The following is a 13,904-nucleotide window of genomic DNA, read 5'->3' as shown; positions in this document are numbered from 1 at the left end:
ATATGATATGTTTATAAACTTTTCATTTATAATGACATTGTTCAAACAGCTGTGGATGTGAACTTTCAATTGTAACTTCACTTTTATGGAAAAAATGTATAAAAAATGGAAAAACGTACAACTTGTGTATCTCATACACAAACTGTACTCTAATTTAATATTATTGAAATGACCTTTCCTTTTCAATCTGCAGTTGCTGAAGTTTTCTGTAGTATTCAAGGTAATGTGGCAACCTGGAGGTATACTGTACACAGCAGGTGTACAGATTGCCCCCAGAAATGTCATTTCCTGCTTGTTTGATTGGCTCACTGATTTTTCAAATTTTAGGCACCCCTTGCAATATAAATTTCAGTTTTGGTGAGATACTCTCCAAGGGTTAACCACTTCAAGTCCGGACACTTTCACCCCCTTCCTGTCCAAGCCAATTTTCAGCTTTCAGAACTATCACACTTTGAATAACAATTGCGCGGTCATGCAACACTGTACCTATATGAATTTTTTAGCATTTTTTTGAGATGGATAAAACTTTATTTTGGTGGTATTTATTCACCACTGGGATTTTTTTTTTGCTATATAAATGAAAAAGTACAAATATTTTGAAAAAAAAGTGTTTTTCTGATAAAATTTTGCAAATAAATAATCTTTCTTCATAAATCTTGGCCAAAATGTATTCAGCTATCTTTTTAGTAAAACAAAATAACACAAATTAGTTTAAAACCAAAATTTATAATTAAAAAAAAGTTTACATTTTTATTTTGTTTTTTATAATATTATTATTTTTTTTTTTAACATACTGTCACCCTAGCAGTACAGTGTCACCATAGTGACACTGTCCTACTTGTGGGGGGTGATGAAAATTTTTATTTTTTTTTGCACTGATTGCTTTTACACCCATAAAGGCTGTAAAAGCAATCATTTCTCCTTCTCTCTGGCTGCATTCTTGCAGCCATTGAGAAATACTGTGAGAGCTGTGATTGGTCACAGCTTGTCACATGGTACAAGGCTGTTGTGAATAGCCTTGTACCATGTGACCTCTGTGATCATTCACAGATTTCACATGTAGTAAGCAATGATGTCAGCAAGTGACATCTTGCTTACTGCTATTCATATGATCACTGATTGGCCAATCAGTGATCACACGATCGGGACCTCACACAGAGATCTCGTACAGCGATTGGTGTTCCGGATCGCAGTGTCGTGCGCTCCCAGGGAGCACGCACAGGCAGTGGATGCGGAGGCCGTTTATAAATGGCTACCCGCTCCTGCACTGCTCCTGTCCAGCCGTTTATGTACATGGGCTAGATGGGAAGTGGTTAAATACTTCTAAAGGGATGCTGGCCATGTAGCTTTTCTTCTTAGGATACACTCCTCAGTGTATCAGCTAATCAAAATGAACCAGTCACTCCCATTCAGAATCAGACTACAAAAAACATGATGAAACAAACAGCTATTTCTTCAGCACAACAAAAGGTAGGAATCTGCTACAAAATTCGTTAACTACTTGTGGACCACCAACAAAGTACTGTGGACAAGTGGTCCGCATAGGAAAAGCGACGTACCCATAAGTTGCTGCCTGTTTCTGGGTCTTTCCCCACCTACTCTCACTGTAATTGTACACAATGGGAGTCTGTCAGCAGATCCTGGCCAATGATTCACTGCCAGGTTCTGCTGATATGCTGTTTACAATCACAGCCCAGAGCTCTGTATTGACAATCATCACAGAGTTCTGTACAGAGTGAACAATCTCTCTGAGAAACTAAGAGGTCATTAGTAAAAAGCAGCACACTTTACACATATTACACATAGTTAGGCACACATTTAACACACATCGCCCTAGATGTTAACCCCTTCCCAGCCAGGGTCATTAGTACAATGACAGTGTATAGTATTATCACTGATCACTGTATTAAAGTGTTACTAAGCCCGGGACCCTTCATTCACTATATCTGGTCCCACACAGTACACAGAACATGGAAATGCAATTATTTTAGTAAATATAAACTGCTAAATACCTTTTCTCATCAGCAGTTAGAGCAATCTTCTGACTTCTATCTGTGTCCAGCCCACCACTAGCTAAAGCTTTTAGAAGGAGTTTTCTTTCTGCTCTAGGAGGATGCAGAACCCCTGACCTCTGTCTGGACAGTGCTGATCACATGCACTCTCCCGGGAGAAAAAAAAAGCCTCTCTGGCAATACACATCAAACTGAGCATGTGCATGTGACCACGGGGTCAGTCTGTATCAGGTGGTCATTTCACTAAGAGGAGGGGCAGAGAGGAAAGGATCAAACTGCTTTTTTACACAATGCAAAGGATTAACCCCTTAGGTTCCACAGTGAGCATAACAAGCATGCTTTACTTCATATACAGACTGATTTTACTGTTGTGAGTTTAGTAACACTTTCATGTCATTGGTGATTTCAGTGGCAGTTAGTCAGTTCCCACCAGCTTCAGTTAATGCCAGGTTGCCCGCCGCACTACTGCAGTCCCGTTATAAGTCGCTGATCACTGCCATTAGTTGTATGTTAAAAAAAATTCCAGTACATAAACCATAGTTTGTAGGCGCTATAACTTTCACACAAACCAATCAATATACATTTATTGGGGGGGGGTGTTATCAAAGACATGTAGCAGAATACATTTTGGCCAGAATGTATGAAGAAATTAGATTTTTTTTATTTTATAATTGTACACATTTTGTAGTAGAAAGTAAAAAAATATTGTTTTTTTTTTTTCAAAATTTTCAACTTTTTTCATTTATATTGCAAAAAAATAAAAAACCCAGTGGTGATCAAATGCCACCAATCTCTGTTTGTGTGAAAAAAAGTACATACATTTTGTTTGGGTACAGCTTTGCATGACTTGGTGCCTTGAATTGAAGCTAGTACACACTATAGATGGATATGCTTGGTTACTTCTTCATTTCAGAGGTTTACAACAACTTTAAAATCCCTGCAATGTACATTGGTCACCCAAAGTGAATTGTGGTCTTTAAATCTGCACATGTTGTGGATATACCTACAGATACTGGGCCCTCATCATTCAATACCAGTGATTTCTAAAAGATGGAGCAGAAGCAGATGCAACTGGCAATGCTCTGCTTGTATAAAATGCTATTAGCCACATTCACAGGAATGTCTGCCATACATATCCGCCTGCATAATCATACATTATGAGCATGAAGCTTTTAGTACATTTTAGCTTTTTAAAGGGAATTGAGCTTTCAGCGTTCATCTTATGTTAGTGTCTGACTGACTTAGGGAAAAAACGGAGGGGGTAGCACAGGAACCCTGGGACTATTCTATTTATAAATAAGGATAGTAGTATTTGACCAGAGTGAGAGAGTCTGAGATTAGAGTACCAGACCAAAAGATAATCACTGAGATATACAGGGGTTGGACAAAAAAAATTATATGCAGGATACAAAGTAACGACATGTTTCATGTTGAAAGCAGAAGTGATGCAACATTGTTTTGTTTCTGCTGTGTGATGAGACACCTAGCTAACAGGTGGCAAGCCTCACTTTGGTCAATCACTGTGTGTGCTGCCAGTAATATGGAGTCATGTAAGAGCTTACTAAGCTTCAGAGGGCAAATTGTCACTTAGCTGGTGCCACTGTGACTGTACTTGCCAATTTATTTAGCATAGTTTCAATGGTTATGACGGCATATACAGTCTCCAGGAAATGTCATGTGACATGCATAAGCATAGTCAACATGGTTAACTGACCAAAAGAGACATTTATTACAGAAGTATCACAAACTTGGAATGCACTCCTTTCTTACAATTTTGAGAAAGTGCCAATAATTTTGTCCAGTCCATTCTTTGGGGTTCTGCGTGGAATGTGTCAGATTTGGCTTTTTTTCTCCACTTTTTTTATGTCATACCAATAAAAAAAAAAGAAAAAAACATGAGAATGTCTAAACATTTGTAATTGGAACAATTTTCTGGGCGAAGTGGTGCATTATCTGACAGAAATGCAGGGGTGCCAATATTTTTGGCCATGACTGTATCTTGTAAAATCCCTCCTTCTAAAAGTGGCTGCTCACAAACATATTCTTTGTATTCACCTTATATAAAATCCTATAGATTTCTGTGTATAAGTCATACGGCTGAGCCATTGTTCTCTGACTTGGATTTTGTTTACAGCAAGGTCACTAGAGTTATCCAGAAATCTGTGTTTCTATGCAGCCTTTTCCTTTAGCCCTGGATCTTTAACTTTTAGGCTTTGTTTAGACTTGCGGTTAGGGGGGGCAAAAATGTGCAGTTGAGATGTGTTCTTGCAGATTGCCAACCGCCCCCCCCCCCCCCCCTCCCTTAAGCTGCACCTCTCCCTACTAATTTTTACCAGTGACACTTGTCTATGTGCATTGGCCACAACAAATAACATGACCATAGTTGCTTCATTTTACAGTGCAATATCCTTGTGGAAGAGTAAGTGCTCCAGAAGCAATTCCAAAAGATGAAACCCGTACCATCCTGGAACCTGAAGACTATATAAGTAATATTTCTTCCATCGAACACCACAACTCTACTGAAAATATACACTTGGATGACCACTCAGATGACATTGTGCCAGTGACAGTGGATCCCAATGTCAGGATCGTTGGTGGGACTGACAGTCTGAAGGGTGAATTTCCATGGCAGGTAGGTTAAATGTAGGAGTTATTTATGAAATACAGATTGGTCATAACCTTGCCTGCAGACTGCTGATTGGGCAATGAAGGGAAAGCAACACAATGATCAGTGAGTCTGGTCATCCATTCTGCTAACTCTCTTCTCCTTTCAGCACATGTGCACACAGTAGAATCCGATTGGGTCCTAGTACTGCTGTGCAGGGCAAGGCAGGTGGCTGATATCAAGATGCACTTAGGAACTTATGGTAGTTGTATATAAAGGTTAATTTAAAGCAAGACTCTGACCAGGGGTGGACTGACAACTCATGGGGCCCCCGGGCAATAGGGCATCATGGGGCCCTTGTGTCCTTGCCCAAACTCAAAAAAGCCTATAAAAAAGGTACCAGGGGCATCTCATGGGGCCCCTACTGACCTCGGGCCCTCGGGCAGTGCCCGAGTTTCCAAATGGTCAGTCCACCCCTGACTCTGACATAACAAAAAATAATTAAAATAAAATTGTACACATTAAAAAAGCAGCACTTGCGGCAATAATCATCTATCTAGCACTCCTCTCCTCAGAATTGCTTCTGCAGACATGCTGAGCCAGCCCTCTTCCAGGTAGAATTATGTCATCTAACCCACTTCCTGTGAGCTCATGGACACGCTCCCTGGGAATGCATCATCACACAGCCTGGGAACACAGTACATCTGGATTGAGGGGAGCTCACAATTTATTATACAAAAACTAATCAGACCAGAAGGAAGGACTATTCACTGCCACTGAAAAAAAATGTGGAAGTGATACCAAACATGTATAGGTTATACAAAAAAAGATTGAGATTTTGTTGCAACAAGGGTATCGTGATATCTGCCAAAAATTGGAGCAAAAGGTATTTTTCTGTATTTTCAGGGTCCTTAAAGGGTTAGAAAGTACTGCATATGTTTTTTTTCCTGGCCTACCTCTGTGTGAAGCTCTTCTCTGTTCTTCTAAATGAGCCTAACACAGTAATGCCCTCTACATCTCTTCCTACTATGATAATGAACAATTGGTATCTGTAAAAGTAGAACTATAGTGAAACCTTTTTTGTTTCATAAGGAAGGTTATAATCCCTGTCTGATTTTTTTTCCGCCATCTGTGTCCCATTGGAGAGATTTATCTTCACTTCCTGTCCCATAGTCAAACAGGAAGTGAAAAGACATCCCTGAAAATTAAGGGAATTCCTTGGGGATCCCCAGGTCACCAGAACTAGTGTCCCCATTGGAAGATTCCCTATTATTACTTTTTTGGGGACAACCCAAAATTTGGGATTTTCTTTTACTTTCACTTTCAATGATAATGGTAAACAGGACAAATAGAGAGGATAAATCTCCTTAATGGGGGCACAGACAGAAATAAAAGCTGACAGGGGTTCTAACCCATCGGCGCTCTTTCCAAAACTAAAAAAAAAAGTTTTGCCTTTGGTTATACTTTAAAATGGTAATGATTAACAAATGAGTGTGCTTGCTCTGTAGTGGGAAAACATACGCTCTAATGCCAAAAGTATTGGGACGCCTGCCTTTACACACACATGAACTTTATTGGCATCCCAGTCTTAGTCCGCAGGGTTCAATATTGAGTTGGCCCACCCTTTGCAGCTATAACAGTTTCAACTCGTATAGAAAGGTTATCCACAAGGTTTAGGAGTGTGTCTATGGGAATGTTTGACCATTCTTCCAGAAGCGCATTTGTGAGGTCAGACACTGATATCACACGAGAAGGCCTAGCTAGCAGTCTCCACTCTCATTCATCCCAAAGGTGTTCTATGAGGTTGAGGTCAGGACTCTGTGAAGGCCAGTCAAGCATGAGCAAGAAACTGTCCAAATTGTCTTGGTATGCTGACACCTAAAGAGTTCCCTTCATTGAAACTAATGGGCCAAGGCCAACCCCTGAAAAACAACCACACACCATAATCCCACTCAACCAAACTTTACACTTAGCAAAATGCAATCAGGCAAGTACCAGTCTCCTGGCAACCGCCAAACCCAGACACGTCCATTGGATTTTCAGACAGAGAAGCGTGATTCATCACTCCAAAGAACACATCTCCATTGCTGTAGAGTCCAGTGGTGGCATGTTTCTACACCACTGAATCCGACGCTTTGCATTGCACTTGGTGATGTAAGGCTTGGATGCAGCTGCTCAGCCATAGAAACCCATTCCATGAAGCTCTCTAGACACTGTTGTGTTAATCTGAAGACCACATGAAGTTTGGAGGTCTTTAGCTATTGACTCTGCAGAAAGTTGGTGACTTCTGTGAACTGTGCGCTTCAGCACGCGCTGACCCCACTCTGTGATTTTACATGGCCTACCACTTCGTGGCTGAGTTGCTGTTGTTCCCAGTTGCTTCCACTTTGTTATAACACAACTAACAGTGGACTGTGGTAGATTTACTAGGAAGGAAATTTCATTCATTCATAAAGATCCATTTATGACTAGCTCAGCATAGCTGTGGCCATTCCTTGCATGGGGTAGAATTCAAGTCCTAATAGATTTACAGCAGTTATATAACTAGTGCTACAGAGTATATTACATTTAGCACAACATATAGAGTGCCGTAGTATATTATATGCTATATAGAGTGGAACAGTGTCGAGCATACATTGTAGAGTGCCACAGATTAATTGTAATGGTCTAGAGCATTAGTCTCCAAACTGTGGCCCTGGGGCCACATATGGCCCTTTGCTTGCCTTATCTGGCCCTTGAGGCACTATTCCACCAACTGACACCAATGATGGGGCACCATTCCCCCTACTGACACCATCAATAGGGCATTATTCTTCTCATTGATATCAACAATGTGGCACTAGTTCTATTAAAACCAATGATGGAGCTCTGATGTCGGGGTATTTTCTACTCCCACTGGCCACAGTCCGGCCCCTCAAAGCCTGAAGGACAGGAAACTGGCCCTTTGCTTAGAAAGTTTGGAGACCCTTGGTCTAGAGAATGGAACACACAGACTAGTGGCTGCAATCCATAGTATGTAATATACAGTGCAGCATATGGAGTGTTAGTGGACAGTCCTAATTACATACTGCAGCTCCCAGTTGTACCTCATTTGGAGGGGCTGTCATTGTGCTGCCTCAGTTGTCCATCTTTTTGGTCTGATCTGTACATCTCTATACAAAATGTACTATTTTAATATTTTACTATGCTACACTAACCTTTTTATCCAACCTCTATATTACCACATTTGTTATGTTAAAAAGCAAATAAAAGGAAAAATAGAAGACAAAAAAATCACTTTTGTGGTTTAGTCGATCATTTTCCATGTAATCTGGGCCATGACCGGGACTTGTCTTTTGCCAACATCCTGTTTACTAAAAGGTATCTTTCTTTATCATTTCATAAATTTGGGAAGTATGTAATTATCCTCTTCCTTATAAATGAACACTGTACAGTGACAATTATCCTATACAAATAGTCCTGCAAATTTAAAACTGGGCCATCACCTGTATACAAAATTTAGGAAGAGACAGATCTGCACTGATTTACACAGTCACAGGCAGACTCTGCCTCCTTGCAATCCCAAAGCTGTTTTTTGTGATGTTCCTTGAAAAATATAAAGTACAAAGTAATAAGGTGTAAAAATGAAAGATCAGCTTGTCCCAGGAAGGCATCATTATCCATTACGTGCAGAACATTGTACAGCTGTACAAATTGTTTTGGTCTTTCAGTTGACACATTACAGTATGCAAACCAGAGAATACATTTACTCCACTGATATCTATAGAAGCAATCTGCTCTGCCCTCTGGTGGATGTTTGAGGGCAGTGAGAGTAATGGTATTCCAACTCACTGGCATATTTTAACACATTTTTATTCTTGGATCAACCTCATTAAAAATAAGAGCATTGTTTATCATAGAACCATTGATATCACTAAATCCAGCCAAACAACATTTTTATTCATTGTCATTTACAATGAGAGAGTAGCTATGCTTCCTATGTGAATGGAAGCACAATTCATTTGATGTGTGCATTGAATCATGGGAGCCGTGTATTTTTTCTGCCTGATTCATTTTTAAGGTAAGAGAAAGGCCACGTCAAGGACTAAGTAGAAAATGCAGAAGGTCAAATAATGAAAAAATTATACTAAGATGTACAAGTGCACCTCAATAAATTAGAATATCATCACAAAGTGTATTTATTTTAGTAATTCAATTAAAAAAATGAAACTCATATATTATATAGATTCATTACACACAGATTGATATATTTCAAGCATTTCTTTCTTTTAATGTTGTTGATTGTAGCTTACAGCTAGTGAAAACCCAAAATTCAGTTTTTCATCACAACACAGCTTATGATGGACATGCATGGATTTGTGCTGACATGCTTTGTGGTGCATTACCAGAAAATGCTGTAGGCAATATTTTTGGGCAGGGCACTGTTACAACGCATTCTAATTTGCAAGGTGTGTTGGAGTACCATTCAAATAAATGGCATGGCATGGCACCAAAACACATATCATGCATTGCTGTAAAGCACATGGTCGCATGTGGTACCACAACCATTTTTTTAGTAATCTTTTGGCCATGTAGACTATAAAAAACTAGTTTGAAGGAAAGATCACAGGAGGTTCTAGCAGTAACCATACTTCCAGATTTCCCACCACCCATTGACACTGGCCAGCCCATCTGGGCCCCCATCTGGTTAGCTTTAGAATCTGTTAACAGTCTAGCTGCTTCAGCATAAGTTTAATCATTATGTTGTAAGGGTGATACCACTGGAGGGCCACCAGTTTGACACCCCTGCACAAGAGCCTATGGCATATAGATATTACATAACTCACAGGTCAGGCAACCACTCAGCATTAGACTGAAGGTGCCTACAGACAGAAGATGATTATAATCCAATCCTGTTGATATTTCTATTATCAGGATTTCACTGGGATATATATGGGGTACCAAATCCTTTTGCAGACCTGTGTATTAAAATAACATGGTCCTTTAGGAATATTTGAATGATAGAAGAACATTCATAAAGACTCCACCTTTTTTCTAAACAACTATGTTAAATTATATAAAATAGTGCAGTGCTAAAAATGATATATAAGATCAAGTAAAATCCATAAAGTCTATGAATTCTGACTGGTGAATCTACTGGATAATAGTGGTGCTCCGTGGGAAATGATAAAAATGCGCACTCACCAGAAATAAAATAAATATGAGCGTTGTATAAAATTCCTCATCAGAGGTCTGGTCAACTTGGGCAATCCTCCCTTCTGTGTGATGACAGGACTCAGTAAAGATGAATAAGATCCAGGTAACCAGAGGTTTCCTCAAAGGGGCTGTCTGGAAGGAACTGCCTGTTTACAGGGAATCTTCCACCTCTTGGTATGGTGCCTGGATCCTGGTACAGGGTTTCTGAAAATAAGTACTCCTCTAAGGGAGTTAGGGAAGGACGCCCATAGTGTAGTAAGGTTATCAATAGAATTTTATTATAGACAAGCAAAGGTATCCAAATCGCGATAGGTAAATAAAATTTCATCCAGGTATAGTGTGAACTAACTCTAAGGATATTAAAGATGGCCGCCGGGCCTCCACGTGGCTCCGGCGGCGTAGCGTTATGACATCCGGGCGCCTCCTTACGCATTACGTGTGCACGCACATCAGAGGAATGGAACCAATCAGCACGTAACACGTAAGGAGGAGCCCGGACGTCGTGACGCTACGCCACCGGAGCCATGTGGAGGCCCGGCGGCCATCTTTAATATCCTTAGGGTTAGTTCACACTATACCTGGATGAAATTTTATTTACCTATCGCAATTTGGATACCTTTGCTTGTTTATAATAAAATTCTATTGATAACCTTACTACTCTATGGGCGTCCTTCCCTAACTCCCTGAGAGGAGTATTTATTTTCAAAAACCCTGTACCAGGATCCAGGCACCATACCAAGAGGTGGAAGATTCCCTGTAAACAGGCAGTTCCTTCCAGACAGCCCCTTTGAGGAAACCTCTGGTTACCTGGATCTTATTCATCTTTACTGAGTCCTGTCATCACACAGAAGGGAGGATTGCCCAAGTTGACCAGACCTCTAACCAGACCTCTGATGAGGAATTTTATACAACGCTCATATTCATTTTATTTCTGGTGAGTGCGCATTTTCATCATTTCCCACGTAGCACCACCAGTATCCAGTAGATACACCAGTCACAATTCATAGACTTTATGGACGCTTCTCTGGATTTTATTTGATCTTATATATAATTTTTAGCACTGCACTATTTTATATCATTTGATTTACTGCATATATTGGTTGCTTTGAGTGCTTAGCTGCTTTATAGATTAAGCACTCACTATATACCTTTTTCCGTTTGTTTTAACTATGTTAAATTATTCTCATTGCAAAAATGAAAACTGCATGTGTTATTGAAGACAACATGACTGTCCAAGGGTGGGCAACCACTATACAGTACTGGCTGTAAACCTCTGCAGAAAAGCAGATGATGGACCTTTTTTAACCATTCCCATCTTTAGTTCTGGTTCCACCCACATGAGTTCTCACCCTAGAATAGACCAAAAGTGTTTAAAGGGAATGTATCATGGTTGTCTTTCTATTTTGCTTGCTTTGCTTTGCTGTCTCTTTAGCTAACCCATAGTGATTTTGGAATGCAGCTGTCGTGTTAAATGTTTATTTTATAACAATTAGTAGTACTGGGCCACTATTTTAACAGTATCTGTTTTGTTAGTATTTAGCCAAAAAGGTACAAAAATCAAGCAAAGTATACTTTCATTACAGAGTCAGTGTTGCACAGTAGTTTAATATAGAGTTATACAGGGTTGGCCACTACTCTTCTTCTGATATAAAGAAAAGCTGTGGATATTTACTCATAGTGTGACTGTTCATTTGGCTTCCATCTTTTTTCTATTGCCTACTTTGTGGTTAGGATAAGACATTACCCGGTTTCTCGCCGCCCTATAGCAGAAATACTGCTACAGGGCGGCAGGGGTGCACAAAATCAAGTATATATACCTGATTTCACATTTCTGGGTTGGGGGTATTTCCGGGTACCTCCGCCACCATTGGTGGCCTCGCCTGTCAATCACCAGGTCCCGGCCAGTGATTCCCCTCTGGCACCCGGCGATCGCCATGTATTACTGATGGGGGAGAGACCTGTATGTAAACAATACAGATCTTTCTCCTGTCAGCTCCTCCACATTGCTTTATATTGCTCTGCATAGCAGAGCAATACAAAGCAATGTGCTTACATAGTAAAGCACAACACCGCACAATAGTAAAACACAACACAGCACACAGTTAACCCTTTGATCTCCCCAGATGTCAACACCTTCCTGTCCAGTGTCATTAGTACAGTGTCAGTGCTTTTTATTAGGACTGATCACTGTATTGGTGTCACTGGGGATGTCAGTGAAAGTTAATCAGTCCCCCCTCCCCCCAGTGTCAGAATGCCTGCAGCAGTCCCGCTATAAGTCACTGATCGACGCCATTACTAGTATTAAATAAAAAATTACAGTATCTATACCGCCATTTGTAGATGCTATAACTTTCACGTAAACCAATTAGTTTACACATATTGGGATTTTTTTTTTTTTTTGCAAAGACGTAGCAGAATAAATTTTGGCATAAATTTATGATGAAAGTTGATTTTTTTTACTGGACATGTTTAACAGCAGAAAGTCAAAAATATGGGGTTTTCTTTTCAAAAGTGTCAGTTTTTTTTTTACAGCACGAAAAATAAAAAACCTAGAGACGATCAAATACCACCAAAAGAAAGCTCTATTTGTGGGAAAAAAGGACATATATTTCATTTGGGTCCAGCATTGCATGACCGTGCAATTGTCAGTTAAAATAACGCAGTGCCGTATCGCAAAAAAATGACCTGGTCGGTAAGGGGAGTAAATCCTTTGGAGGGCAAGTGGTTAAAGCACGGGTGTCAAACTGACGACCCTCCAGCTGTTGCCAAACTACCATGAGGCTTTGCAAGATTGACAGTTACAAGCATGACTCCCAAAGACAGAGGTATGATAGGACTTGTAGTTTCCCAGCAGCTGGAGGGCCGCCAGTTTGACACCCCTGGATTAAAGCATAGTGCTAAACTGACATCTAAAGGGCCATATGAGGCCTGACCTCTTGGTGATCCCCATAACTTTAAATAACACAGAAATGTGTTTATTTCATTTTCAATGCTCAGATTTTGACAAGATTAGAGAACAATAAAATCAAAATTTCACCACTTATAGCTAAAATCATCTGTAGGTTCAAGAACAGTTTATTAATGAAAAGCAAGGTTAAAACTCTCATTGGTGACTCCTCAAGAAATGGTCTCATTGGAGGCCTTGAAGCAGTTGTAAACCCAAATTTAAAAAAATTACTTATTGCCATGAAAGAATACATTTTAATGTAAGTATATATACAGCTGTAGATGTACCTCAGAAAAGTGCTCCCTTAACTTGTCTCAGCCCTCCAAAAACTGCTGGTCTGTGGGCGTGGCTTAGGAATAGAGATTAGTAGATGTGATGTCACACAATCCCTCAGTTATACATACCCTCCAGCCTCGGCTGAAGAACGTGTACAGCTATCTCACATCTCTATGCCTGTGAGCAAGTCTCCTGAGAGCAATCAGGGGAATACACAGGTGCCAGTTACTATGTCAGCTCTGCTTACAGCACAGGATCTGTGCTAATCAGGCTGGTAGGAAGAGGTTAATGTTAAAAATCCTAGGAATCCTGCAGCCTAAAGTGGCAATGTGGACCAGGAAACATTTTCATGTAAAACTCTGTAAACAGCAATTCACAAGCTAGGTGCTGTGAATAGAGCAAGACAATAATCAGCTGTCAGCAGACTCACCTAGACAAGTACAGCATTACTGAAGTGATGCCGATCTATGTCATAAATCACTGATGCTGAGTTCTCAATCTGTAAAGGCAGAGGCCAGCAGGGAGAGGACACCTGCTTCCCCACCCCTTTGCAGTGTATTACATGGAGGCTCATGCTGGTCTCATCTTCAGCACAGCCTGTCACTCACAAGAGGAGAGAAGAGGAGTGGCGACACCATTTTTCTGCTTGTGTCGGATTTATTCTGTTCAGAAGAGCAGGGAGGATTTCTGGAGAAGGGGATTGCTTCAAGATACCAAACTAAACTCAAATGCTTAGTAAAGGTAAAATCTATTCAACTGTAGGGTTAGATTTATTTGTGTTTTTTAGGTTTTCAACCACTTTAAATATCTAATTGGTTCCTAATACTAGTCTGTGGGTAGCTAAAGATACACATACTTTGCAGATCTT

The 13,904-nt window shown here is 40.2% G+C and overlaps 1 protein-coding gene across 1 annotated transcript in view; it reads left to right on the top strand.

Annotated features, from left to right (window-relative positions):
* Positions 1 to 13,904, top strand: part of F9 (coagulation factor IX) — a 58,304-nt gene that overhangs the window by 30,051 nt on the left and 14,349 nt on the right. The window contains exon 6 of the mRNA XM_089684973.1: positions 4,412 to 4,644. Coding sequence (XP_089541099.1) covers positions 4,412 to 4,644 — 233 coding nt within the window. The remainder of the gene's footprint in view (positions 1 to 4,411; positions 4,645 to 13,904) is intronic.

The sequence above is a fragment of the Staurois parvus genome, unplaced genomic scaffold (genome assembly GCF_062004578.1).
Source record: "Staurois parvus isolate SC_StPar_1 unplaced genomic scaffold, SC_StPar_1.0 ptg000361l, whole genome shotgun sequence".
NCBI classification, from domain to species: domain Eukaryota; kingdom Metazoa; phylum Chordata; class Amphibia; order Anura; family Ranidae; genus Staurois; species Staurois parvus.
Note: the sequence above shows the minus strand (reverse complement) of the source record. Positions and strands in the feature narration are given on the sequence as shown.